General features: G+C 40.4%; 1 protein-coding gene across 2 annotated transcripts in view; it reads right to left on the reverse strand.

Moving 5' to 3' along the window:
• Positions 1-27,969, reverse strand: part of TOX (thymocyte selection associated high mobility group box) — a 212,409-nt gene that overhangs the window by 63,259 nt on the left and 121,181 nt on the right. For both annotated transcript variants that reach the window (XM_086472678.1, XM_086472677.1), the window contains exon 3: positions 22,619-22,861. In XM_086472678.1, the coding sequence (XP_086328804.1) occupies positions 22,619-22,861 (243 nt within the window). The remainder of the gene's footprint in view (positions 1-22,618; positions 22,862-27,969) is intronic.

The raw sequence follows: 27,969 nt of genomic DNA on the forward strand, positions 1-27,969 counted from the left end.
CCTGGCAGGAACACCAGCCAAAATTTGCCTAACTGTGTGCTGCTGCTGCATCCAGATACAATTCAGGCAAAACAAACCTTCCTCTTGGCGCTCTGCTTATGTCCAGTCTTTGCAGATGAGTCTGTAGCTCTTCTCAATTCCCGCCACTGGATTGCTCCTCCAGCCAGGGGTGGACAGTTTAGCGGGCGGGTAAATACATACAAGGACTGAAGAAAGAGTGCAAGTCTCATCGTCGAGTTGTAAAATCTTCACAAAAATATCTTTATATACAGTGGGAAAAAAGTCAGTGGCAAAACAGGCACCAATCTTGCTCACTGCACGAATACCTCCCATCAACAAACATAACAAATAACAACTTGTTCTGCTGCCAAAGTCAAAGTTCTGGTACGGACTGAGGTTGAAAACCACTCAGTTAAACTAAAAAGGAAGCAAAGAGCTTAAATGCCTCCCCAACCTCATCTGCCGTGAAGCTTGTGTTATGAAACTTCAATAAAGCTAAATCAAAGAAGGACAATACCCTATGCATGCTCTTTATTGCACCTTTCTGGGGTACAGGGAAATCTTACCAACAGAAGAAAATCTAAAATTAAGAACTCCAGGACTAACGAAATGCAACTGATTTCCCTAGACCTAAAAGTACCGTTTACTTCCTCCAGCAGACATAAGTATGAAGAGTCACGTGAAAAGATACTCCAACACAGTATCTCCTGGCATCAGGAACGAGTCTCACATCAGCGTAACAGGACAGGTTATGGACAGCCCTCCAGCTGCTCACAGTGCTCCACCACGGGCCACCACTACACTATGGTCCTTCATCAAGCAGTCTGAAGGATCTCTTTCATGAGCATGTTTGATTCTTAGGCATCTCCCCAGGCATTTCTGGCTGCCATCTGCTCCTTACTCCTGCTGCTATAAACCTGTAGTCCCCCTTCTTGAACCACACCAGCAACCAGGAGGATTTTGGCTGCCCTGTCCTAAGCTAGCACTCCTCTTGAGGGGGATTCCCCTGATGCCACATACCACCTAGGGAGAGGAGGGATGGCCGACGAGCAGAAGTGCACAGGTATACACTAGGACATAGCATGGCGCAGATCCACAAAGACACAGCACAAGGACTTGCGTGTTCTTGCAGTCCATTCTCTCCAGAGGGAAAACCCCTGGCCCTTCATACTCTGTCTATGTAACCAAGTGGAATACACACCTGCAATGGTTGGGTGATAAAAGACATTTATCTCAATCTGCTCTGGAAAAACTGACAATGAATGAAGATGAAAAATCCTCGACTAAGACCTGGGAAGCTGAGGCTGACACAAATTTATGAGCTTTTTTATAATATCTGTATTGTTTGGTGGTGTGTTTTTTTCCCTACTCAGACATAATAAAAATAATCCTTCAACTCAAATTCTGCAGTGAGGAAGAATACAGAAGTAGAACAGCTTCTGCTTTCTCAAACAAAACAACACAGGTATGAGGTGAAGAAAACACATTTACTTCACAATGAGAAAGGTTACCTAGATAATTTATTTGTATGAGTGATCGATAATACAGGATATTTAAGTACAAAAGACTTTACATACTGTATTTTAAATCCCACCACTCTATTTTACTGCACCGTCCAAACACTTACTAAGCCCCGATAATGTAGATAAACATCTTTTTCCCCATTTCAAACAGAGAAACTGAGGCACAGACAGAAATTTCTCCAGCAAATGTAAAACCCCAGATAAGCGCACTTCCATGCCCAACAAAGGTCCTATCCAAAGTCCATCAGAAGCACTGCAGGCCTTTCCAAATATTTTAATGGGGGTTCATGACTTAGAAGACCTAGAAGTAGCTTTCTCTGTCAGTCACCAAGCCCTTAATCTGATCGCTTCTTCCATCAATCACTTCAACCTGTGTGTATTTTGGACTGTGACCCTGTCAGAGGAACTATGTGGATTTCATGGAAATTCTATGGAGGCATGAGGACTTCTCTAATGGATCCTTCAGCAGTTCACCAGAGACATCATGTCTCCGTCCTGTACTTAGTGCAGTAGGCAGTAAGGTTAAAGATGGAGATACACACCTGTTCTGGAAACATCTTAACATGATTTTTCAACTAAAAAGCAGCTTTGCAGATTGCATACACTTGAAAACCTGAAGTTTCAGGGCTGGGAAATTAAGCATGACAGACCTCATATTCCCCCTTCATATTATCACTAAATGCTCTTCATCATTTCCTATCTTTAAATGGAAAGGACAGATTTTCACTTGATCTGCTCTACTAGCACTCAAGGAATCATATCAACTCCCAGATATGTATATATGTTACTGTTGACTGTAATGCTAATATGAAGGCAGTTCCATCATTAAACTTGTAAATTCATGTTTGACTGTGATACTCTCCTACTCTGTGAGCAAGCACAGATGAACACCATGATTTACATTTCCTAGCAGCTGGATGTTCATCTAACCACCCAAAATGCCACCTGTAACTGTTTGGGCAACTTAGAGACTTATATAAAAAATTGTCATTGTGTGCACAAAATAGACACACAACATTTACAGACTGATACTAAGCTGAAACATGAGAATCAAATCTTATGTTAAAAGAAAATTAAATACCTCAGTAGGTAAATGGACATTAAGCTTATGCCACACACAACTACTTTCTGTGTTTTGGAATAGCTGCTTTTCAAAACTTGCCATGAGCAGTTTTTTTCTGTGCCTCTGCTTCTGGCCATTATGCCAGTTTTTAACCCATATCCTCAACCAGGCTTGAGATTTTGTTTACACATTTTTATCTACCATATGTCTCCTGATGGCTAAACTACAAGTCTTTTTAGCCAGTATTTTAAAGGACTTGGCATAAACCTAAATAGCAATTGCAAAGATGATATAAGAAAAAGTTGTCTTTAACTAAAACTGGGGGCATTAAGACCCTTAATCACCAGGTATGTTTGCAAGAATTGCACTGAATACAATTTTTCAAGGATTCTTCATTTACTAGTGAGAACAGTAAAAAAGTTCTCGCTACCCAACAGCATGCACCGCCTCTCTGATCGCCACCCAGAATTTCCCAATGTTTTCTGGTTAGCAATGCAGTAATGCAGCATTTCTTGGCATGTCTGTGCAAAGCGAAAAGAGTATCAGAAGGTGGTTTTCTTGGCTATGACATTCCCAACAGACTGTAGCATGTGTCAACAGAAAAACCAGAGTGACGTGCCTTCCACTTTAATCGACAGATACACTATGTGCCAGAAAACAGTAAAAAATATCCTTTTTTTAATGTAATGCCTAAAATGATTTCTAAAATTTGATCTATGAAACAGTTCAACAAAATAAACCATGTTCACTCACGATGAGTTTGACTGTATTTAGATTACTTATTATATACAGATCATTATCCTTGATATAAAACTGTCACATGTTAAAAAAGACCCTATACGCAGACAAAGGTTCCCCAGGGAGTGTCTCAAACCCCCACCACATTCCAGAGCTCTGTATATCATATTTGGGGGGTTTGAGTTAACCAGAAGTCATACGAAAGTACATGTAACCAGACAGCTCGTTATTGACTTTGTTTCTGAGGAGGCTTATGTACATTATTTATTCAGGCAGCTGTAAGAAATAGAGTGCTCTTATGCAACACGCTCCAGCCACATTTGACAGATTCACACAAGAGTATGCAGCGGCAATGTCAGTGCATTTGGTCAAATCACACCCTGGTTTTATTATATTCACACAAAAATGCATTAGACGTGTTGCTCTGACATAACAAGTTCTTTTGGAAGAGGGTCACAACCAAACCACCGCAACAATTTTGTGGTTACTGCTAGGTTCACGCAAAAATGTACACTCTGAGTCCTTTTTTGGTGCTAGGTATCTGGGCATTTCATAAAAGAAGCCTTCTCTACTGCTTTAATCTTGCTCACTGCTCTACAGCAACTGGGGCTTTGCAACAGCAGTTAAGTTCCTCGTTCAGTAATTCTCCGTGATGTGCAACAACAGCCAGGATTGACTCTATGTTCCCCAGCTGGCACAACTGTACATTTTCATAAATTAAATTAATCTAATTCCTTATATAATGCAGCTGTGAGCAAGAACAGCAGACCTGGAACTGTACCTTTTCCTACAAAGCATGAATAACGATTGCTTCTCAGGTGGGTGTGTGCACATTCTTGTTTTACTAGATCAGCCTCACAAAAGAAGGATTGCACCATGAATGCCACGATGCTTTTTAACATACTATCACAACCTGGCAAAATTACTGGCTATCTGACATCACTAATTTATCACACTTTTAACCTAACTTTATCATCCCAGATTTATTCTCTTTTTTTAAGTCAACATCTGCGATGGGTCCTGACTAAAATGTGGGGAATCTTACTGACGGATCAAATTTAAAACCCTGCTGGCCCACCTAACCTAAAAGCCTTGAATATGCCACTGAAGCTGGTCTGGCAAAAAGAGGTCACAAACTTTAATTTGGAAATACTTGCCCCTCATTTGAGATGTTCTGTAGGATTGCAATTCCTTTTCTAAACTGTTATGAATTTCAGGTGTCAATTTTGAGATTTTCATACCAAAAAAAAAAATCCATAAATTAAATCCTCCAGAGGATACTGTGTAGTGGAACTGAACACCGTGAGTAATACTGCTACTAAATCATCGGGATCACCAGTGGAAAAGAAACAAACATCTGTTCTTCCATAGGTATGAATGGAAACAATGGAACACAGTAAATGAGCGTGAAAATATCTCCTTGAGAAGTAGTATTAATAATCCACCAGCTTCAACTGAATAATCTCCTCACAACACCTTAATACTAATAACAAAATAAATTATCTGTTTAAATGGAACATTTAGTCTGCATTCAACACAGCCTTGTCATGTTGACACTAGTAAGTTAATAAACAAGTGGGTATTAAATTAGAATACGGGAATAAAATATACACTACTTGAATCATCTGAGGGGAAAATACATATTTTCAGTCATCGTTTTAAATTGTTAAAAACCTATTAGACAGTAAGATCACAGTAAATACACAACTTCAATATGCTCTAAGTCTGTGCAATTTATAAGATTTAAGCAAATATCAGTGAGAGTTTTAATTTGGATCTCCCAACAGCTAGACAGGATTATTGTGAGTGTAATAGTTTTATGTTCAAGTGGGATTCTGCTGTATTAAACTCTTTGTTAAACAAATCAGTCAAGCTCTCTCTCTGGAATTTTAATTTGCACCTTTGTAGATGAGCAGTGTTTCACTTTTAATGTTTGATTATCAGCACGTACTTTAAAGAGGCAAGATCTTACCACTTAATACGAGTTTGCTTTCATTTTCACTTGAGCGGAATTGTATTTTAGTTCAAAAAGGTTATTATTGCCTTTAGTTATGTATCTCCCAGGGCATTTCATTTGCAGTAAAAAACGCTCTGTAAAAAATGTTGCCATGTTGTCAACTTAACTAAAATCTGTTTTCTGTTAGGCTGCCAGCGTCTGCTATCCTGCTAACTGCAACAGCCCCGTCCGTTACCAATAGCAGTCAACGGCAGTCCTCTCAGCAGCATCACCGGAATCGGCCCAGACACAGAAATACAGGTCTAAAACTTCCACGACAAGGCAGCTCACGGGAAGACCCTTTGACTTTTTTAACAGTCTCACTCTCAGCCTTTCCTACCAGGTAGGCAGCACATCAATGAGTCATCTTGCCTCATCCTGATTTCAGATTTGCTTTCTTACTCTAGTTCCAGTCCAGAATTTGAGCAACACTTCTAAGCCAAGAAGGACTTCTCCATCCCCCTGGCTCCCTGGCCATCCTTTCAGCTGCCACTCAGACTCACCATGCAAACTGCACACCCACGACCACCTTGTTTGCTTTGCCAGAAAACGCGACAGCGGCTCCAAGTTGTACCGAGGACTCTGCACTCATACAGACCCCAGGGCACTCTCGGTAGATCGTGTCCTACTGATTCACCACGCAGCAGCGGGGTGACAGACGCTTCTCACCCGAGTGTTTGCATGGGAGTCAATGGAACTATTTCCATCAGTAATGCAAGGTTTGAAGCCTTTTGAAAGATCTTTATTAAATTGTGTAAGAACAGTTATGTCACTGTCTTAAGTCTCACAAGAAAGACTAAAAGACTGTAGACTAAAAATAACTCATCACTTGGGCATTCTTGTGGGCTACAAAACCAAAAAGTTGAGTTCTTGCTCTAAATAATGCTCTGTAGAAGTCCAAGCTTTGGTTTCACACATCCAGACAGATGGTTCTGGATATTCTGGAATGGGCAGGTCTTTCACTCTCCCTCCTTTGATGTCCCTTTGTCTCATGTCTTGACCAGACAGACCCGATTCTCAGGAAGCATTGCCAATAAAAGATTAATCACAACTGATGTATTCCACTCGCCTCAACTTTGGTTTCACTGTTCTGGTTCTGGCATTTTCCAACAAAAACCTCCTCTGCCAAAAATGCACATCCAACGCTGGCTGGTGCTGAACGCCTGAAGAGTCTCAGTGGAAAATTAAACAACTCCTCACTGTTGGATGGAAGCCTACGATGAACGTATTTTTAGTACAGAAACAAGTAGTGAATGCTTGGTATGAATGTGCAACCAGTTCTGCCCTTCTCCGAGACATGGCTACCATAGCGTGTGGGAAGAGAGAAGGCAAGCTTATTTCACTCGTGATGAATCCATGAGATCAATTCCAAACCTCTCCTTTTATTCCCTGCATATTGGCCAACTGTCTCAAACTTTCCTTCAAAGGCAAAATGTAAGTTTAAGTCCTAGCTAATGTCACTCTTAATTAGAAACAAGTAATGACATACCTTATATAAGATTTTATTCCTGACTTCAAAAGGAGCTACCTAGGTTTGTTTGGTGTCTTTACTTTGAAGAAAATGTCTTTTATTACTTATTTTAGTACAACACATTAAAATCAAATATCTCCTGTAGCAAAACGATTCAAGTCCCTGGAACTCAAATAATTTTCTAATAAAAAATGCATGAGACAAATAAATGCACTTTATGTTCCACAAGAAAAGGCAGTTTCAACAGGCTAATGCTCAGAGAAAATTCATTTTATCAACCAGCCATTTCATTCTTTGGTGCTGTTACAAGCTCCTCGCGGTTGCTTAGCAACCATAATTCATCGTACCTTTTAATGGATCCTCTGCTACTGCTGAGAACATTAAGGTGAAGAGAATAAATGCCTTGGGTGAATCTTGAAATCTTTCATTATGCATGTCATTCTATTTCTGTAATGCTATAATGCTGAAATGTTTCTGTGGCAGGAAACCGAGTTGTGGTAATTGCATATTCCACTCATATATGTTTTGTAAGCAGAGCAGCACGTACTTGTCTAAAATGAGCTATTTCTAACATGATTGAAATTGGACTTTTCTACTTCTAAAGGTAGTAAATAAATCTGAGGAGGGGTGGGGTGGGGGGTGGGGGTAGAAAGAATGAGTCTGGAGTAAAATGTCCTGAAATTTTCAGTGAGAGTGACAAAATCCTGTGGCATAAATTGGAAGTAAACAGGCTTGATTGTAACACACAGTGGTACGTGAATACATAGTACACAACTGAAAATGCAAAAAACGCAATAAAGGACCCATATGTCCCGTGGAAGTTGCATTTTTTTTAAAAGGCATGACATTCAAAGACAGACCCACATGTGCTAGATCAGGCACCTCTCCCTGTAGATTACAACAAGCCTCAGGTTTCAGCTGAATGAAAATGACGACAATTACACACACTTCCCACCTCGGTGTTGGGGCCTCTTCTCTGCTTCAGAAATACTTCCCTACACCAGCTGAAGGGGCACCAGTATGCATCCGAGTTCACAATCAGGTTTGTATTTTGCAAATAAATAGTAAAGACGTTATAAGGTAAGACAAAGTGCTCAGATACTTTCAGTGATGGACCACACTACAAAACCCTAAGACGGAGGTTTGTTTTATGGGTTCAACCTGCATTTCTGATCCCGATTATCTTCTCCTTCACACCTGCATACATCAGGTGATGTGCTCTTACTGAAGCAGCCATACTCAAGCAAGACGTAAATTAGTTCTTCCTTGTTCTGAACTTTATATTCAGGTTTGTATTTTATTTATTTTAGAAAGAATACAATTAGCCCTGGCAAGAAACTTGTTACATTTTTTTCTATGTACCTTTTAACTTCACTTTCCTCTTTGCAGGTCTGGGCTTGTCACTGGAATGCTAAGCGACAAGCACTATTTTCTCTTCTTCAACCCTTTACAGCACTCCCCTACGAGAGGCTGGTGACTGCAAGCTCATCTTGCAGCTGCACGGGCAGTAATCCTGTGTTGTGCAGGACCAGTTGGAGAGCGCTCACAGCCCCATCTGTCTCGATGTTGGAAAGCAAGGACAAAGTCAAACCTTTTCCTTAATTTTACCCAACTGTTGTCGAGGAGTGTTTTAAAATGACCTCTGCTAATCTGCTATTTTTTCACAAGACCGCTGCATTTCTGAGTATTTTGGCAATACACTTCTGTCATCACATTGCACGAAGGTGGAAGACCCCTTCCTCTGAGAAACCTCTGGAAACCTGTTCCTCAGGAAAGCTATCTGGAGGAAAAAAGAAGGAGAAGATGTCGCATATGACGAAGAGAAGAAACTGATGGGGTTTCAGGATGGACTTAGAGACTTCGCATCAATCTACTCTAAAGAGATTGTAGCTGTTGAACAGCACAAGGGGAAACGAACACACTGTAGTAAACTGGAAAAGTAGGAAAGAGTTAAGAGATTCAAAACATGGGATAATGCAAAATTAGAATAAATACATAAATAGGTCAGACCAAATTATTTCTTTCAATTTTTTATTCTAAAGTATTCATATAACTTTAATCTCCACCAAAAGAAAGGATACTTGACATTTATTTTCCCTTCGTTTCTTCTCCTTCCCTCCTTACTCTTTCTTTTGTCTACTACTAGTGGCAAAACCCAAGAATGTGTGTTTTGCAACCAGTGTCTGATTATTTTCCAGTAAGGAAAATGTGGCCTTTCCTCAAACCACTGATGTTTCCTCCAAAAACGTCCACTGAAGTAAAAGGTTGAGATAAAGAAGCAGTAGCTTAGCTGTCCGATTTTCAAAGACTGTTTCACCTTTGTAAATGTAATTTGCTGATGCAAATAACTCATTCCCTTCGCTCCAAATATTTGCTGTGCACAGTTTCATTAGTGGGGCCTGCAGGCACCTGAAGAATAGATCAAAAACTGTGTTTCCTAACGACTCTCCTGGTTCTTTTCGGCTGCTTAAAGAATGGTGATCCCAGTGAGTAGCTACAGCCTGGAAAAGTCTTAGAAGGCAGAATACTGGACCACTCTGACTGTCCATATTCTCCTACTTAGGTTATCAAAACTACGGGAACAAATAGTGGACATCCACATTGGAATAACAGATGTGGGATCATGGCAGTCATGCTTCAAAGTCTTCCTGAAAAACATGTTGTTAGATTTCTTGGAATCACTTGATGACATCTACGGAAAGACAGGGGGAAACCCAAGGCTTTGTGTCATCTTGAATTGACATCATGTCTTCGGTGCGGCAATGTGATGAACGCTACTTATACCTTTCAAAAGCCATATTATTTTCTCTTGAAACATTTAATTGTCAATCAGATACCCGCCTATGGTTGATCAAACCTACAGCTCCTTAAGTTAAGAAAATTTACGCTTAGGTAGTTCCATATTTCCTCTGGTGCAAACCTGCTCTGGGTCAATGTCTTGCAGTTTTAACAAGGGTCAAAAATAATATAATAAAAGAATGCAAAATTAATATTTGAAGCTTCGCTGCGAAGTAAAGTAAGAGGATACTTAATATCACTTATCGAAGTAGGAAGAGAAGAGCAAACTGAGACCTAACTACTGGAAGGTCACAGCCAATAACATTTCTGCAAATAGAAATGGGCTGCAGAAGTATCAAATGCAAATTACTGTTTGCTGGAGAATTTTAATAGAGTTCTACGTCACATTATAAAATGTTTAATTGTAACCCCATTTTAATAACACCATCTGATTAAACGAAAAGACGTCTTGCTGATCGCAATTACAATCTGTCAAACTGCATATTTATTTACAGTTCGGTTTCCTAAAACCATAAGATAAAAAAAGGAAACTCTATTCAGCTTGTCAGCAAACTGTAATTATTGTGTATCCTTCTGTCAGCTTCTGCCTAAAACTTTTGGTTCTAAAATGGATCTAATTATAACTACATCAACATTTTCATAAATGCTTGCTTTCCCTTCTTTCCCCCTCCCTCCCTTCTTCATCAGTGAATTCTTTGTTGTAAATTCAGGAGGAAAAACTTCTTCTAAGTAAGTAACATTCGCTTCCCTATTTTATCTTTTCTATCCTAAGTTACTGTTAGAATACAGAATACTCTATTCAATGTAAATATTATTTATGGCTGTGCACCTTCCTAGCACCTCACTCAAGCAAAGCCACGGGATTAGGACTCCATTGGGTTTTTTCTGCTTTGGCATTAATACCTTGAATATCAGCTGAGAAACTCTTTCCAAGTATATCATGTAGCTCATCTCCTACAAAGCCTATTTATCGTAATTTATAACCTTTCACATGAAACAATTTGCCAGACAAATAAGAAATGAGTCCAAATGTCTGAACACTAGTGTATGTATCAACCAGTTACAGAAATTACATCTCAAAGAAAGGTCTATTAAATCATCCAGCCCATCTCCCAGCCAGTGCAGGATTTTCCCATATGTACATGTTCCAGTGCTTTAACACTACCTGGCAGACCATCCAGATGACATTACAGGGTTTTTTTTTCCCAGCCTTACAGGGTTTTTTTTCCAGCCTTCACCCTTTGCTTATTTTTATCCCATTACCTGCAGTGACATGCCTTAAGTATCAGAAATATCTATTCCTTCAGCCTAACTTTCTAAGTAATGGATGACGATAAATACATATAATATTGAAAATATGCACATAAACAATTTCATAAAATAATACACTATAGCTGAACCCTCAAGAAGAGTTAGTTTTGCTCAGTGTAGGTTATGGGCTAATACAATCTGGATCATGATTGCATGCTAATAAGATTTGGGAAAAGCTGATTATTTTTCTACTGTTTCTTAAATGGTCAAGTCAGCTGTGAACCAAAACAGTCTGAGTTAATATACATCCTCTTGATTATTTCCTAGCTGTTCCATCAACATCCATTACCCACCATTCATTCTTAGATAAATATACATTCTATAAATATAAATACATACATATATAAGCACACTTTAAAAAAAAAAAAAAAAAGACAACTGAAAAGATTACGTGGTCTGCATTAACCTCCACTGACTGCTGGGTTTTATGTATACAAGGAAGCAGGTGAATTGTTAAGGTTGAGGACCTCTACCCAGAGCTTGCCTGAGAAGTCTGGGCAGTTGCTATTAAAGAAATTCTCTAAAAAATAAGTTAGACAAACATCTGTCAGAAATGACAAACGTATGGAGTATCCTGCTGTCGGGGAGATGACCTTTTAAAGTCCTCCCTTGGACTAGAACCTTAGGGTTCCTTCTGGACCAGTTTCTGCAATTTGGCAAGTACCCCAACATCAAGGCTGCCCTGAGCCAGGCCCAAGAGGTGGGGTTACCCCTGTAACTGCTTCCTGCAGCGCAGCTTTGCTACGCTGTCTTTAATTACGTGATAACCAAAATATTAAGAATTGTTTCAAACCAGAAGATTAGATGATATTTCTTCCCTTCAGCCTTGTTACAGCTTGCACTAGTTTTCCAGACGTTACAAAGAAAGCCATTTCAGAACTATGACGGCAGAGTACCGATCAGTATTGACAACCACTTCTGCTGACACACCCTTAACCTGATATAATCCAAAATCTGAACTTTCACCATTTATGAAAAAACGAAAGCATCTGCTCTACGGCTGTCTCTGTTTCTGCTGAAACTCTGGGAAAGCCCCTGCTAGTGTTGGACAGGATCAACATTTGGCCAGAACATCTCTGAAAACCCCACCGAGATGCTCAGCCAGTCACAGAGCTCCTAAAATGCCGTGCAGAGCTGGAGGCCACAAACAACGAAGTTCCCGCAACAATGCTGGCCACCATCGAAGTTGCACAGGCCAGGCCACGGGCAGAGAACTCACCTTCCGTGTGTTTTCCCCTCCTGGCACTCAGGAAAGCCGACGGCAAGTGGGAAGACAGACACGTGCCATGCAGCCAGCCCGTGAGACCTGGGACTGAGTCTGGGGCAGTGGAGCATCAAACAGAGACTTCACTTCTCCCTGGAGCCAACTGCATGTCAAGGGCAGGTGATGCAACTCTCGTGTCTTTTCCATGGCTCCTAAATAAGGCTGCTGTGTCGCTTCTAGGGTGCAGGATAGCTTCAAGGTCTTGGCTATTGTTATACACAGTCACCGTAATGGCTTTGTATCAGATGCTTAACACGTGGCAGTTAATTCCTGCCTTTATTACACTGGAGGACTTCTGCTAGTTCTGATATTGCACGTTGTCTCTCACCACACTGCTGCCCACCTTCGTGTTACTGATCATCAGATGTGAAATCGGCTCCTGCCGATACTTTTGTTATTATGGGTCCCACAGTGCAGAGTCATCTTCTTCCTCTCCCTTAAGATCTGTCTCTTTCAGCCTTTTTCAACTCGGGACTCATCTGTATTTGTATATCGTGAATTACATTTTATTGTGTTTTTAATAAAGTAAATGGCTTTCTATTCTACAGTATAGTACTTGACAGATACGAGGGACTGATATTGCAAATACCTATTTGTACGGTTATTAGTACATTACCTTCTTAGCTAATTAGCGACTACAAAGCACTTCAAGACACAAGAAAGGCACGCAGAAGAACAGAGTGCCGCAGCATTATTTTTCAAATGCTGTGGTTTATTTTTTCTAAAAAAAACCAATCCCAACTTTTAAAAGTTTTGCCAGTGGTTGTTTTACACTGTACACTTTCTGTCAGGCAACTTAAGCTGCACTTAATATCCAGATCAGCACTAAGCCTATTGCACTAAACACTTTTTATGCTACTTCATAAGAAAGGGGAGTGTAATAAAATTCATTAAACTGAGATCCCACATTTGAGTATTAGGGCATGTGTAGGAAACTGAAGCTTAGTTACTGAGTTAATCTCTGAAATTCTTTATGTGTGAATGAAGGTAATCTTCAAGTGTATTAGAAGGAAGTCCCATCTCTGAATAAAAAAGTGTTGCATTCTCCTCAAGGGCCTGATCCTGTAAATCCTCCACGCACAAGGCGTTTGGCTAAAGGACCAGAACATCTAATTGCAAATGTTGTTTTCATTTCAGATCACTTTTGTAAGGATGAAGAGAAGGCACCTGTAGCCCAGTATCACTACCGTCAAGAAGTGGAATTTCAAAGATGGGATACAGAGTAACCTCATCTTGTTGTCCACCAGGGATGCCACATCTCACCTTAACAACTAACTACTTCTTAACTCAAATATTAAAGTTACGAACTGTCAGGCACTACCACCTTTCTCATAACCCAGGGATTTGGTAAAAAATGTTTACAATGCAGCCACGTGCAGTACGCTGATTACATCTGTTGCATCTGCTTCAACAATTCGGCTCCGGTTTCAGCCTCTGTTGAACGTACAACGTGGATTGACAATTTGGGGAGAAGGAGGATGTTACAGATGCGACATCCCGTCTTTTACATTCCCTTTCCAGCAGAGGGCTTCAGTGATTAACAGTGTGATACACACATATAGATACATATATATGTTCATATCTATGTGTATGTGTGCACCCCCGTGTACCTGTGTATGTGTGTAGGGACCCTGAGCACTGCAGGCGCATCTCCCCCAGGTCAGGGCAGGCACACGGCGTGCCACATCACTGTCTTTGTCTCTTTTCCTTCCCCACAGGTTGGTTGAAACAGGAATGTTGGGTGCACACTGATAATACGCAAGATAAAGTGTAACGCCTTGTTCACCGGACTTAGATGGAAAGGGTTCATTTTTTGTGGGTTTTGTAACCGAAAGATATGCAAGAGCATGCCGTAGAGGGGTTCCTCACTCCATAATGCTTCTTGCTGCCACCACACACTTCAAAAGCTTTTTTTGTGACTGCATCCATGATATGCACAGAAAATGAATTAAGGGCATACATTTTTCATATTGTTATTGTTCAAATACAGAGGCAGCAGCGTGTACAACATGCCATAAATGCAGTTCAAAGGTGTCTGAGTGAGGCTATGGAGATCCGAAGGCGCACACATCTGGCTGAAGCACAGGACTACACTTGCAGAGGAGGTTCAGGATTTACACGCTGTCCCCGGGGAATCCCAACATGAGTAAGGGCATTTACATAGTGCATCCATACAGACCTTGTACAAATGAATGGGCGGGGGCGGGAAACCAGAGAGGCAGATATCAATCTAAAATGAATCTTTATGTTACCGAAAGGACCAGAGGAGGAGTAGACATTTTTGCACTTTAAGAATTTCTTAATTGCCTTGAGAAAGGTCAATAACAAAGGATAAAAATAAGAAATGAGTTATTTTTTTACTGATGATTATCTCTCCAAATCTCAAAACACTACACAAAGTGAATTTCTTCTTCCCTTCCCTGTTGCAAAGACTCAGCAGAAAACTCAAACAATGATATCTAAAGTTCTGTAAAACCATTAAAACAGATACAAAACCTGTGAGACTATTAACTGGACCTTTTAAATTCCTTCAGCTCAGAAAAATCAAGAAGCCAAGAACGTGGGTTTTCTCCTGAAATGAATTAAAAAATTCGCTAAATATCTATGACTCTACATAGGCAAGAGTAGACGAGGAGAATTCACGCTCTGTTCTAGCAGGGGACACTGGCATGAAGCTCTGGGCTGCTGGTGTCCCAGTCTTCAGCAGAGTCACGCAGCACACCTGAACTTCGGCAGTTTAAGACAGTGCATGCCACAGTGGGACTGGTTTGTCCAGACAAGATATCGTTCTACTCCCTGACCACAACAGGATGAGAGGATGAATGCAGGACAAACCCACGAAGGGCGTGCAGTCTTCTCAACTGCTTTGGAGTTTCCAGGAATGCAAATACACGCACTTAAATAATGGAACAGGTGGAATGAGAGGCTACTCCACCTGATGCACAAAACTCTCCCTTTCATCTGCACTGTGGGCTTCTCTTTCCTTCTTGTCTTCACAAAAGCATCTTCACAGTTTTCGAGAACAACATTTCACTTCTATTCCATCTACAGGCCTTAAGATCACTAAGATTTTTTTTTTTGCCGAAGACTGAGTCTTCAGAAACCTTTCATTATCTTGCTGTTCTCGACAACTACACACGATGTTAAAAGCAGCAGATTAAAGTCAACATTCTCTGCTGCTGAAACCGTGAATTTCTGACATTTTCTGAGAGTTGTTTTCTCTATTTGCATACTCCATTATCTGTTTTGTTTGACACTTGCAGCTATGATGCTGCTTATGCATTAATCACTCCTGTGAGTACTTCACATGTGAGGTGGTGTATAATCTACCACACGCAACTGAAGGCTTTCTCTCTGCACCACATTCATCATGTCTTAGCCTGTGCCTATCTGGTTAAAGTCTCAGAAACAATAACTAACACCACTACACACTTTTTTTCCCCCCTTAGTTTTTTATGTAGCAAATAAATTCCTAACAGATAATGGGTAACTGCTGTGAAAAAAGTTCACCAAAGGATTTTCTACAGAAGGCTGTTTTCAAAAACAAAACACACCACCTTGTTAGTTCTTCTTGAAATTATAACTGAAGTTGTTTGCCTACTGAATTTGTAAAGTATGTGAGCCACATGGAGTCTCAACAACCACATTCAAATAAGCAGAATGCTGTATTTCCCAACAGACAGTAAATCAACAGCTTCATTGGCAATTTTAGAAATGAGACCTGGAATTACTCCAAAAAGAATTCTGGTCATATGTGTACAAATATTTTCCTATAGTAATGAGCAAATATCTACTTGGTCTATCTTTAAGGTGAGTTCTTAGTTCTTACAGACAGAAAGTATAGCTTTACCAAATACTTTAAGACCAGAAAAAAAAAAGCTAAGTTCATGAAAAACACCAGTCACAAATATTTTCACAGCAATTCTAGTCCTAGCTGACCTCAGGAAGGTGGGGTCCATCGATAGCCTGCACCCACAGGGTGCTTTCTTCCACTCTGCTGATTTTCTCTTGGGAGGGAAAAACTGTAGAAGAGCTAACAGTTGAGATGCTACCAGTGACATTCCCCCTATCATGTATGTATGGACTCATGTTTACTGCCAAGAGCCCCTGAGGGTCAGCGTGACCCACGGGAAGGTTCTGGTCCCCGCGCGCAGACCAGTCCCAGACAGAGCAAATCTTTTTGAGAGATGCCCCATCTTGATTTCAATCCTCAGGTACAGAGAACCAACCACCTCCCACAGTACATTACCTAAACGGTAAATCTCTAACACTGTAAAAATGCATGCTTTGTTTCCAGTCTGATTTTATATAGCTGTAGATTTTAGACACTGGATGTTTTAATGCTTTTTTGTAGCACAGTGAAGAGTTTCCACTAGCAGATATACAATATGCAGGTATTTATAAAACCTCGATTAAGTTACATCTTAACCAGCTCCTCTACATATCCTTTCCGTTGTCTTTCTGATGACAAGAGTGGAGCAGACATCAGAAGTAAGGAAAGATAAACATGATGTCCTAGAGCCCTTGATGGAATAAATCATCATAATTCTACTGGAGACAATAAAGCTAGGCCGACTGACATCAGCTGAAGATTTGGCTGTGCATCCCTGTGGTTAGGCTGTTTGACAATACGTACACTAACTATCCTATCCTTTTGCCACACAAGGCTTATTTCAGTGAGAAAATCCAGCTTGTAAAATATGATGTTGTTTGTTTGTTTGTTTGTTTTTTAAAAAAAGGAAAAGAAAAATACCCTCCAAAAATACAAAGTCGCTTAATAAGAGAGAAAAAAAAAATACTTTAACACAAGATGTTCCATGACCTTAGCTTTATGATCTGGTGGTTCTGATGGCAATAACTCACTGCAATAAAATTTGGGGTAGCAGCAGGTCTGTGTAGCATAACAGTAAATTTTGATGTAAACTGAAGACCAGAGACTGGTAATGAGGCACAAATGTGAAGTATTCACCAGAGACTAAAGGTATCTTCTACCACTGGCATGCAATACCAGCTAGAAAACAGCATCCAAGCATGAATCAAATCTCAACACTGATGTTAGAAGGGGCAGATCTTCTGTTTTGTTATGAAAGTTATTCATCTCGTTCTTCAGAAATAAAAAATTTCTGTTTGACTCAGGAGTTTGCATTAATGTTTAAAGGTGCCAAAAAAAAAATCAATCATATAGGTCAGCCTCAAGATGAGTCATGAATACTGAATTTAAACTAATATGGATGACACTGGTAAAACAAAAATCTCTTAAATACATCGCAGCTACAACAACACAATCTCCTGTGCTGGATTTATTAGCAACTGTACTGTGAACAAGAAATACTAGCTTCATTCTACCTGAGATGAAAAATGAAAAAAAAAAAGGTATCTGTCTTATTTCTTCCGTGTTATACAGGGCCACATTTTGTTTATGATATTACTCTCTCATGGGCTGCATATCTAAAAAAACGTAATTCATGAAAAAGTATAATGTAATTGTTTGGGCCTTGATGAATTGGGGCATAATGTTAAATAATTATTCACTGGTTTTATTCTTCTGTCAAAGTGTGAAAAAAAAAAAAAAGCTTTTTATTGCCTTTTTTTTTTTAATATAAGGACATGGGCCTTTGTGTCACGCATTTTATTTTAAACTAATGCTTCTATTATTCCACATCTGAGTAATTATAGCTGACATCATCTACTCTTCCACGTCCTAGAAGATCTTTAGCTCTAGTCCACTGTTACATATTTTATTCATTACATGAAATAAAATACCTCAAGATTTTGAAAATATTTATTTTAAAAACAGCAACGAAATTGTCTGTAATCACATTTTCTGCTCTGCTTTGAAAGCAGCATTATTCAATATGCCAGTGGTCTTTTCCATAAGAGCAACGTATTAGAAATTCATGCTGCTCTAATGTATCTGAATTCATTGATGTACTGCACTCCCTATAGACCTAAAGAAACATTTCTGCTTCAGTTTCCTATGTCCTGCACATTACCTGCTGATGTGGTGGTTGTCAAAACAGTTGTACAGTAGCCTTTGAATTCAAAGTGTGCCTTGACTGTGCACTAAAACTGACAATAAACCTAAGTATATACATTATGCTGGCTTTTGTTGCCAGCGGAAGTAGAGCATTTGGGAAATAAATCCCCTGATTTTATTGCCTTTTAACATCTTTTCCACTTTAAACTTCAAACCCAGAAATTTGAAGCATTTCAAGAAACTAAAATCTCTTTTATTTCTTTCTTGTAAATTTTCTATAGTATACCATCACGAGCCACATTTTCAAAAAAAGATCAGCACAAGATTATAAATGAAAGCATTCCAAAAATAGGGTTTTTTTCTCTATGTAAAAACAGCACTGTGATTGTTAACCCTGGTTTCTTGGGGAAAAAAAGCAATCATCTATAGGATATACTGAAGATGCTGAAATGTCTATAATTTTGTTGATAAAATGAATGTGCAGGAAAACTCATTTTACAGAACACACCCAAAAGCATTTTTACAGCTAAACACACGTTCTCATAGGAATGGTACACACATGCATTCGTTTGCAAATGTTAGAAGGGTATTTCTTGCGGTCCTTTGAATATTTCCAGAAAATTCATGCAAACAGAGAAGTGCTGGCAGGTCAAGCCCCAACTGGAACCGAACCAACCTTCAGCTGTAGCCACTCCAGAAGGGATCCCCAACCTTCAGCTGTAGCCACTCCAGAAGGGATCCCTGCTCTGTTACACGGAAACAGTCATGCCTACAGGACCATCAGACACCTCCGTTAAACAGCTCTATCTATAGCTGACTGGATCCACTTCTAGAACTCATGTCCATTTTGAAGAAGGACTTTAGAGAGCTCCCACACGTGGCCAAACCACATGTTCATACCATCATGGGCCACATTCTGCACAATTCTGTAGACTTCTGAAGGCCCAATATCCAGATACACTGAGCATCCGAAGAACTCTGTGTGTGACAGCACAGTACAGACTAGGGTACATGTGCCTGTGTGCATACGCCTGTATGTCACCTAAGCAGAAAACAGAAATGCACAAACATAGAAGCCAATACACAAACTGACAGCAGAATAATGAGAGAAATTTTATTTTTTCTTTTTTTTTTTTAATGTACTGGGGATGCAATAGGAAGTCCAATCAATCAAAAAAACTTCAAAGCGGCTAATTCCAACTTTAAGTATCAGGCACAGTAAATGGCAATGGGAAATTTTCATCTCCCAGCATTGTAAAATTTTTCAGAAAGAATTCCCACAGTGTAAAAAATCTGTAAGAAGCTGATCCCTAACAAGAATTCACTGAGCTGTTAGTGGGCTCTTATTGTGTGTGTTTAAGCACTTCCACAGAGGAGAATTCTTACAGAGCTTGGGGCAAATCCTGCAATCCTCACTCAAAGGGATTTCATCTGCAGCTTGGAGGGAGTGCTGCACAGCATGAAACCAGGGCTTCTAACGGGGGGAGTTTTGGAGGGGTTTTAGGAGGGGGTCCATCCTCAATTTTCAAGCTGTCCAAAATCACAGAAATCCTCATCTGAAAACACCTGGTAGCAGAGATGAAAGAAAAATGCTATACTCAGCATACAAACTATTTTCCTAGTTTGTTTCTGAGCTCACTGTGGTTCATTTCTTATGTTTGACTTGCATTAATTAACGCTTTGTCTATAAAAACACCAACTGAAAACCACTCACTTGTTCGAACACAGACAAAAAGGAAAGTATTATTGCTAAAATAACAACATGGGTTAAAAACTGACTGGAAGGAAGGATGTTGAAAGTGAAAAAAAAAAAAAACAAAACCCACCAAATTCAATCAGAGGCATATTGCACAGCAGCTGAATTTGCCCCAACGTAAAATTTGCTGAAGATGTGAAATTAATTAGGGATAGAGAACAGCCAAGAGATTCATTTCTAAGAATAATTTTTCTAAAAACACTCATTAGTGCCCTAAAAGATGAAGCGAGATACATGGTTTCCAAATACACTAAGCCGTAGTTGATATACCAGAAACTATATGGCACTAAGGGTTTAGATAGAGCAGAGAAACTTACACATCATTTTCTATGTGAGACAATATAAAAGTGATTTAGGCAAGTACTTGTTAAATGGATCACAGTTTGATGAGATAGTAAAAAGGAAACCTAGAGATAAGTAATAGCAAGAGAAAAGAGTCATATTGAAGAAAAAATGTGAACGGTTCTGGATTATAAAGAAGACCTTCAAAGCTAAGTAAAGAATGCTAACTCTACAAAACCCTCTGTCCTTCTTCATCAGTCGAAAGCTAAAAGGACAATAGGGCCTTTCTGTTCACTGAAGAAGTCACTGAATTCACTGAAGAATTAACTTCAATTATCTCCCTCAAGTTAATTTCTCTCAAGCTATCAAATTCAAATCAGAGGAACTACACTGCCAAACAGTGTTTGAACTGTACAAAATCACGGTGTTACCATCCTACCAGTTGCACTAACATGAGATGTAGCTTAATCCCCTTGACAGACAAGCCAGCTGGAGTTAAAACTATTGCTAGTTTAAGAGGCCCTCTTACGTGCAAAGGGCATGCAAGTTAGGGATGACAGTTGACTTAACCCATGATGCTTCAAGAATCGCGCTTTATTTATTGAAAGAATCCTCCAAAATGATTGTTAAAATTTAGCATGTATTTTCTCAATATCTGATTTTCATTTTTTTGGATCTTCACTAAGTCCTAATAGCAAAATTGCCTAGTTATATTATTCAGGTTTTTTGCTTTTGCCCTCGATGCAATAATTCACCATGATGTACAAACTCCCAAGGCCCCTTGTCCAAAGCTTGTTGCAAGAGGTTAATGTGGAACATCAGAGCTTAAAAGAATGCGCAGTTTTGAGCCATAGCCATGGCTCAAAAGAGGTCAATTCAATGAAATATGGCTTGTCTTGAGTGGAGTGCCAAGTGTTTCTCCTACTTTTTCAAGTCCTTTCATATCTCTGATTCTCAGAACCCCACACAAGGTTTTAGCTCACGCTCTTTAATGTATGCCATCGGCTTTGCAGAAATGCAAGCAAAATTCAAAATATTTTCATGAATTGTATTTGTATTTCCCTTCTCCTCCCCCCCATTATTGAACATAACCCTGGGGTCAGATTCTGACCTCAAACACAAAGCACGCAGCATCCTAGTAAATCAGTAACAATCGAGCAGCATGTAAGAAGCCAAGAGTAGCCCCCCTGCAGTACAGCTTGTTGGACATCCTCAGAGGGAATGCAAGGCTCCTTGAAATCAAGGCGGCTTTATTTTAATGAAGTTGCAATGAAGCCCTGTGACAAGGCAGATTTTTGTTGTACGCTGTTTTCCTGCCACCACAGCCCCTGGCTCTGGGGCTGTTAGTCTGAGGGGCTGATGGGGAGCTGAGCCTAGATCTCTGAGCCCTGAAACCCTTCACATGCTGCCTCAGCTCCCAGGACTGACTTATTTTCTTAGGTAATATGATGGGAAGCTAGTGAGCTGGAAGCCTGAACAGCCTCAGTCTCTAACTCAGAGCCTCCAAGCTGCGACACAGGGCCCTAAGCCTCTGATCCTTCTGTGAGAAGCCCAGACCCTTGGATCTCTAGGAATGGCAGATCCTTAACTGTGGCTGTCTGGATCAGGGCAGCCCATCTAGCAGAGTGCCTGAAGTCCAGGTCACACACAATGCCAAGCCCCAGCCTCTTCCATGGGATTTTTAACTCTTTGGCTTAGAATTGTACACTGACATGAAATAATCTTGTCTGGAGCTGCTATGCAAGAAGTATACTAATAATTTGTAGAGCCCACTTGAAAATGTAACACGTAAAGCAGCTCCGCAGTTGTTGCAAGCAATTTAACATTCAAAGAAGTGATTTATAATATCAGGCTTCCCAAGATTACGACCATAATGACTATCTGACAGACTTTATAAGCAAATCGTCCAGTCATTTCAATTGGATTCTGGCTGGCTAAGGACTGGGAACTGTAAAAAGGCTGTAAGATTTGGCCTAGAATCAGAAATAACATTTGCTGTTTTCCAAACGTGCGGTAAACAAGAAAGGAGATATTAAATTTTTGTACATCTCTCAGCACATGCAAATGAGAATGGAAAGAGCCTCGTCAGGCAAACACAGAATAACGGCCATCTGGACCCAAACTCTGCTCCAGCGCAGTCAAAGCCTTGAGCCTCCTTTTGTCATTATTTACCTCCGCGTAAAGTGGGAGTAATTCTACTCCAGGCAGCAGGCAACACCCTGGCTTTGAGGAATTCAGCTGTAAACCTCCCCCCGCCTCAACCTCTGGTGCGGGGAGGATCTGACATAGGGAGTGCAATGTAAAACCCAGAGCCAGGCCAGCTCGCTCCATGACTTGAGCGGCGCAGGAGCTGGCCCCTCGGAGGATTTCAAACAGGTCTGTATTTCCACGATTTCACACCTTACAGAGGGAACAGAAGGGAAAGACAAAAAGCTTACCACAGAGAGGGAATTGGAAAGCAGTGTCCCGTCTTGGCCAAGCATGTTGGAAACTGTAATTTCAGGTAGATCCATGTTTTGTGGGTGGAATGGAAGGAGGCCATTGTGGTTCATGGGATGACACAGAGAGTGGTACCCAGACTCTATCTCATTCAAGTGCACCAGGGAGTGGTCCGGCAATGATGGAGGAGTTATAGGAGGTATATTAAAATCTTCACTTTCAAGACTTGGGCCAGGAAAAGACTGGAAAATAAAACCAAACAAATATAAAGTACTATGAAAACCACACGAATATTGGTCAATAATAATAATAATAAAAGTCACACAAAACAAACAGAGCCCAACTCACATACTTCTAAGCCGGAGTTTCAATTTAACAAAGAGAATATTTTAAACACCCATATATTATAACAGTGGAGTTTCACCATTATGTATGGAAGAAAAATTGCCTCTAAGGCATAAGAATCTCTGATACTTTCACAGCTTCCATTAGAAAGAGATTTTTTTTTTAAAAGAAGCTGAATTCAAACAGATTTCAAGGGTCCTATTAAAATTTTCCAAGAGTGTTCAGCTAGCTGAATACCTTTTTCATGGGAATTGTGGAAAAGGGAATGCAATTTATAAAATTAACATTGGCTCAAAATGGTTCATAAGACTCCCTGCTTCTCAGAACAGGAATTATACAGTGAAGAAGAAAGGTACCGCTTTTAGGCTTAGAGAAGAACCATGCATTTGTTCTGCTACAAACAAAAACAAATAAATACAGAAATAGTACATACTTCATATGAATATACTTTGAGTTTATAAAAAGAGATTTGTGGTTTCTCAAAACCACCAATTTTTCCTTTCTTAGTCTATAAACTCAACGATTTATGCATTTTGTCAGTCATCTGCATGAGTTACTCCACAAAGCAACTGTTTAGTCTTTTGTTGTCCACTGCCATTAAGTCATCCACCTCAATCTGATCCAAGGAAAAGCCACAGGCAAAGTCAGGGTAATGCGCCAAGGTGGATAATTGCTATTATTTATCTACAGTCTCTGTACAGCAGGTAGGCTCATTTGGGGGATCTGGGCGGGTATGTTTACATTTCCCAAAGAAAAAAGGTGAGCAGGATTAGATATATGATCCAAATCAAAAGTTCAAGGGATCAGTCGCAGTGCTTCAGCCTGAAAGCCTACTCTGCTTTTCTGAGAATAGCCACAGTTCTCACCTCCTTTGCAAGAGATCCTTTTTTGCACATCCCACGCCCACAGTCAGGAGGTTTAGAGCACAGAGACTACTCCCACCCTTCCTGCCCCTCTGCAGCAGTGCAGCCCTGCTCTGTGTGCTGCTTTTGTCAATCCTGGAAATGCAAGGATTGAAATACATTCTGCTCCTGCAAAGTATCTTCAGGAAAGACAAAACTGAAGGCATAACTTCAGCTGTTAGAAGAAAATGTTATCCCCAATGCGAGTTTGCAAATACAGGACAGCATGGTGTACGAATTCATGCAGAAGGACAAGGGAAGAATCAATGCCCAATTACAAACAAAGGGTTTGTTCGTTAGTCATCATAGCAATACAGTCTTCCCGATGCCTGAAGTTACTCTCCTCTGTATGAGCATGGACATAAAAACTTTTATCAGACCAACAACAGTGTTACACGTTTACAATGAGCTGCTGAACACAGAAGAACCTACTCTAGTGCGCACTGCTGTAGTTTTAGTTGCTTTGCTTGTTTCCCAACGAAGTTTGCACCTCTGTTACCAAATATCTTAGCCTGAAACGAACAGGAAGGCTAGACCGCAAAGGCCAAAGTAAAATTCCAAAGAATGAAAACAATAGAACAGGGAGAGGAAAAGGTTTGGCAGCGATATCGCCATCATTATGTGTGAGGACTTGGATTCTGCCCATGCTTTCCAGCTGTTTCCCACCTCTGGCACAAGAGTTTGCTCTCCCCTTGTCCCTGTCCTCTCCTTAATGGGGAGGTGGTGTGAGTCTCGTGCCATTTGTAAGCCATATTTGCCCCTGCTTTTAGAAGCCACGAGGCAGCCATCAGTGGAGACATCGCTAAGGGAGGAGATACAGTAAATACAGACCCTCACTAAATGGGAAGGAGACTTACACATGGCAAAGAGAACACATCCTATTTATTCAACCACAATGTATAAACTGTGCAAAGCCAAATAAAAGTATTATGGACACTGTATACACTAACTGTTTGATAATTACTATTACATTAAGTAATGATGATGAAAAGAAAGGTGTCTAAAGTGAGCCACAGTAATGAAGCAGTGAGGAACAGAAATGAAGGGACAACACCCATAATGCTCTTCTGGCCCAGCACTGTCCCACACAAGTACACTTAGATTTGGGTACTGTAATCCTGGTGAGCTTAGATCCATGTAACCTACAGCTACCAGGAGGGATTCACGAGCTGTGAAAAGAGGAGATTTTGTGTTCAACGCTGTCTCTTCTACTGTCCCAAAAGACTGATGGCCTCAAAAGGGTTTTCTCTCCCATGATTTTGCAGGTACAAAAAAGTGCTAACATCTGTTTTCTCTCTCTCTCACTGTCCTACGGTGAAAATACCTTGTGCTCCATCTTTGCTGAACCAAGGTGTCTCGACACCTCCCGGAGAAGCAAGAGAGATCTGCCCTCCTACTTTCCTTGAGCAAGACTAGCACAAGTCTACACTATTCTCTCACTGCTTCTTTAACAAGAAGAAGGGACTTCAACTTACATTTGCTACTAAAAGCAAATATTCCTAAATGAAATATTGACAGGCTGGGTGTGCCTACGTCATTAATATTGGCAGCATTCAGCAAATATGCTTATTTGTACACGCTTTTGCAGGCCATATGTGGATAGTCTAGGTTTCACTTTAGTTAGACTTTGAGTTGCTGTGTTTCAAATGTGTCTTTAATAAGTAACGCTTCAAAAATGGTGGAGGCAATTGAGCTGCCGTTAGGACACTAGCTTCACTTATTAAAAAGGAAGTAAAACACCAGTGGCATAAAACTCCACAACCCAAGTTGCATCATGTGTAACTATATAATAATGTTATACACATTACATGGGCTGTGCATTTTAAATGGACGGTTGCTCTCTGATTAAAAAAAAACCAAAACACACTATGGTTATTGCTTGCAAAGCAGTTAGAATGTATGTGATTCCACATCACCTACCACATCATTGTCTACTATACTTAAATAAGCTTCTTAAAGTAGTAGTAGTGTAGCAGGGGCCATAATAACATGCCAAACCAACACATAATTCAAGCTCTAGTACTTCCTATAATGTTGGGTTTTTTTTTTTAGACCTAAACTATTTTACTAATTCAATAAAGCTAGTCAGAACCCAAGCCATATGCTAATAGTATGGACAGATATTTGAAAGCATCTGCAGAGCACCCCATTCACCAAACCTTCTCAGCCAATTTGGCATTTCCGTACTTAGTACGTGTGTTTGTAACACACACAGACCTAACTTCCTTAGGGAAGTTACTTCACCAGTGGACATGCCAGTACTCCAGTCTGTCTCGTGCAGGAGCATGGTTTGGATGCTTGTGATGAACTTGTCACACCAGTATACGAGAAACCAAAAGCCCTGCACACATTTGCAGCAAACCCAACAGAGCTGAAACAAGCCTGCCGCAACTGCGCGCCGAGGGAAGGAGCGAGGAACAGAAGACATGCTCGTCCTGCCAACAGCAGCTACGAGCTCCAAACACCCACTTGTACTTTCCTGCCACCTCTCCCCTTGCCATTGGGAAAGACTTCTTGAAGGAACCAGCTGGAGTCCCCTTGATGCAACCGATCCAGTGCTGGCAATGGGCTCTCCTGGAATGTCGTATTGTTACCTTCGTCCCCCAAATGGCGTTTAAGGGAACTCCAGCACAAGGCCCGAGAATTTCCCTGCAGCAAGAACTCCCATGCCCAGGCCAGTCATCATCCTGTCCTCACCCCTGGGCATCTCTAGAGCATCTCTTCTTTCAACCCAAGACATTTACCTGGAATTTCTAATGAAAGCAGTCATCTACTATCGAAAGCATTAGGGAAGGCCTCACTCCCTGTATCCAATTACAATTCATAAGTACAGCCCATATATGTCAATAATAAGTGGTGGCCTGTAGCTTCAGCTCTGCTAGGTTTTTCTTGGGGGTGGGGAGAAAGGTTAGGGTCTTCTGCCTGCTCCAAGGGTTTTTTCCCTCATGGTTCTCTACACAGAAAGACACAGAATAGCTCCTTTTCATTCTACTGGTCACAGAATTACTAGCAAGCTCGCCTTTTCACTTTTGAATCAAAAAGGAGCAGCAGCAAATGCTTTATTTACTTTACCACAGAGCTGCTAGGAACATTGCCAGTGGTTTGGCTTTCACCTCGTGACTGTGGGAGTGGATGAGGCGTTGAGCAGCTCTTCAGTTTAGGGGAACTTCCGGGACTTTTATTACATTCCAGAGAGAAAGCCCTCTGCAAAGTAACACCATTAAACCCACTGCATTGCACTGAACAGACACAGGCTTTAATTTCACTTTATTATAAGTAGGATTTTCATTACACCTGTATTTATTATAAACAGACCTCAGTATATTTCGGATGGGAGCTGCACAGTGGGAACCTCAGAACTGAGCACCCTTAAATTTGGGCTATTTACAGAGACAAAGCTATGAAAAAACTTTTTGAATCAAAGATGTCTTCCCAAATCCAAAGGACAACATTCTTTCTGGTTAACTATCTGTGAGATCTCTGCCTCATATGATGGAAACTTCATAAAGCAGATGATCTTTGAGATGTCCACTCTGAGATCAGGAGACCTCGTTATCTATGCCACCTTAGCCTATAATTCTATGAGAAAACATTGCCAGAATAAAATGATTCGAACTCTTAACCCCGATTTGCTGTCCAACCCAAGTCCAAGCTTTTGTTCCTGAACAATGACCTTGTTGGTCCCCTTCCATTTATCTTTTATGCCGTTCAGGCTGGCCAAATCCAGCAACAACCTACAGAAGCGGGGTGAAAATGGGGGGGAAGGTATATGTCAAAGGTCAGTTCTTTACTTTAGCAACACTTAAATTAAGGCTGAGCATCCTGCTGTGCTAGTAACACACACACACACACAAAATCTCATATTTCTTTCTGAGGAACCCAGATACTAATTGTTACTGGAAAAATACAGGAAATGCTTGTATAACCTGCTGCATAAGAGCTGAGGAAAAGGGAGTAAGGAGAAAGAAGGAAACAAAATGAAGCCCCTTTGCTTAGGTGCTCTACATTGATGACTGCATATTGGCCAGCAAAACTTATCTATGTTTCAAATTAATTTTAATAGAACTTTAAAAAGTAATTGGAGAAGGGAAAGCAAAGGAAAT

The sequence above is a fragment of the Leptosomus discolor genome, chromosome 13 (assembly GCF_034619465.1).
Source record: "Leptosomus discolor isolate bLepDis1 chromosome 13, bLepDis1.hap2, whole genome shotgun sequence".
Taxonomy (NCBI): domain Eukaryota; kingdom Metazoa; phylum Chordata; class Aves; order Leptosomiformes; family Leptosomidae; genus Leptosomus; species Leptosomus discolor.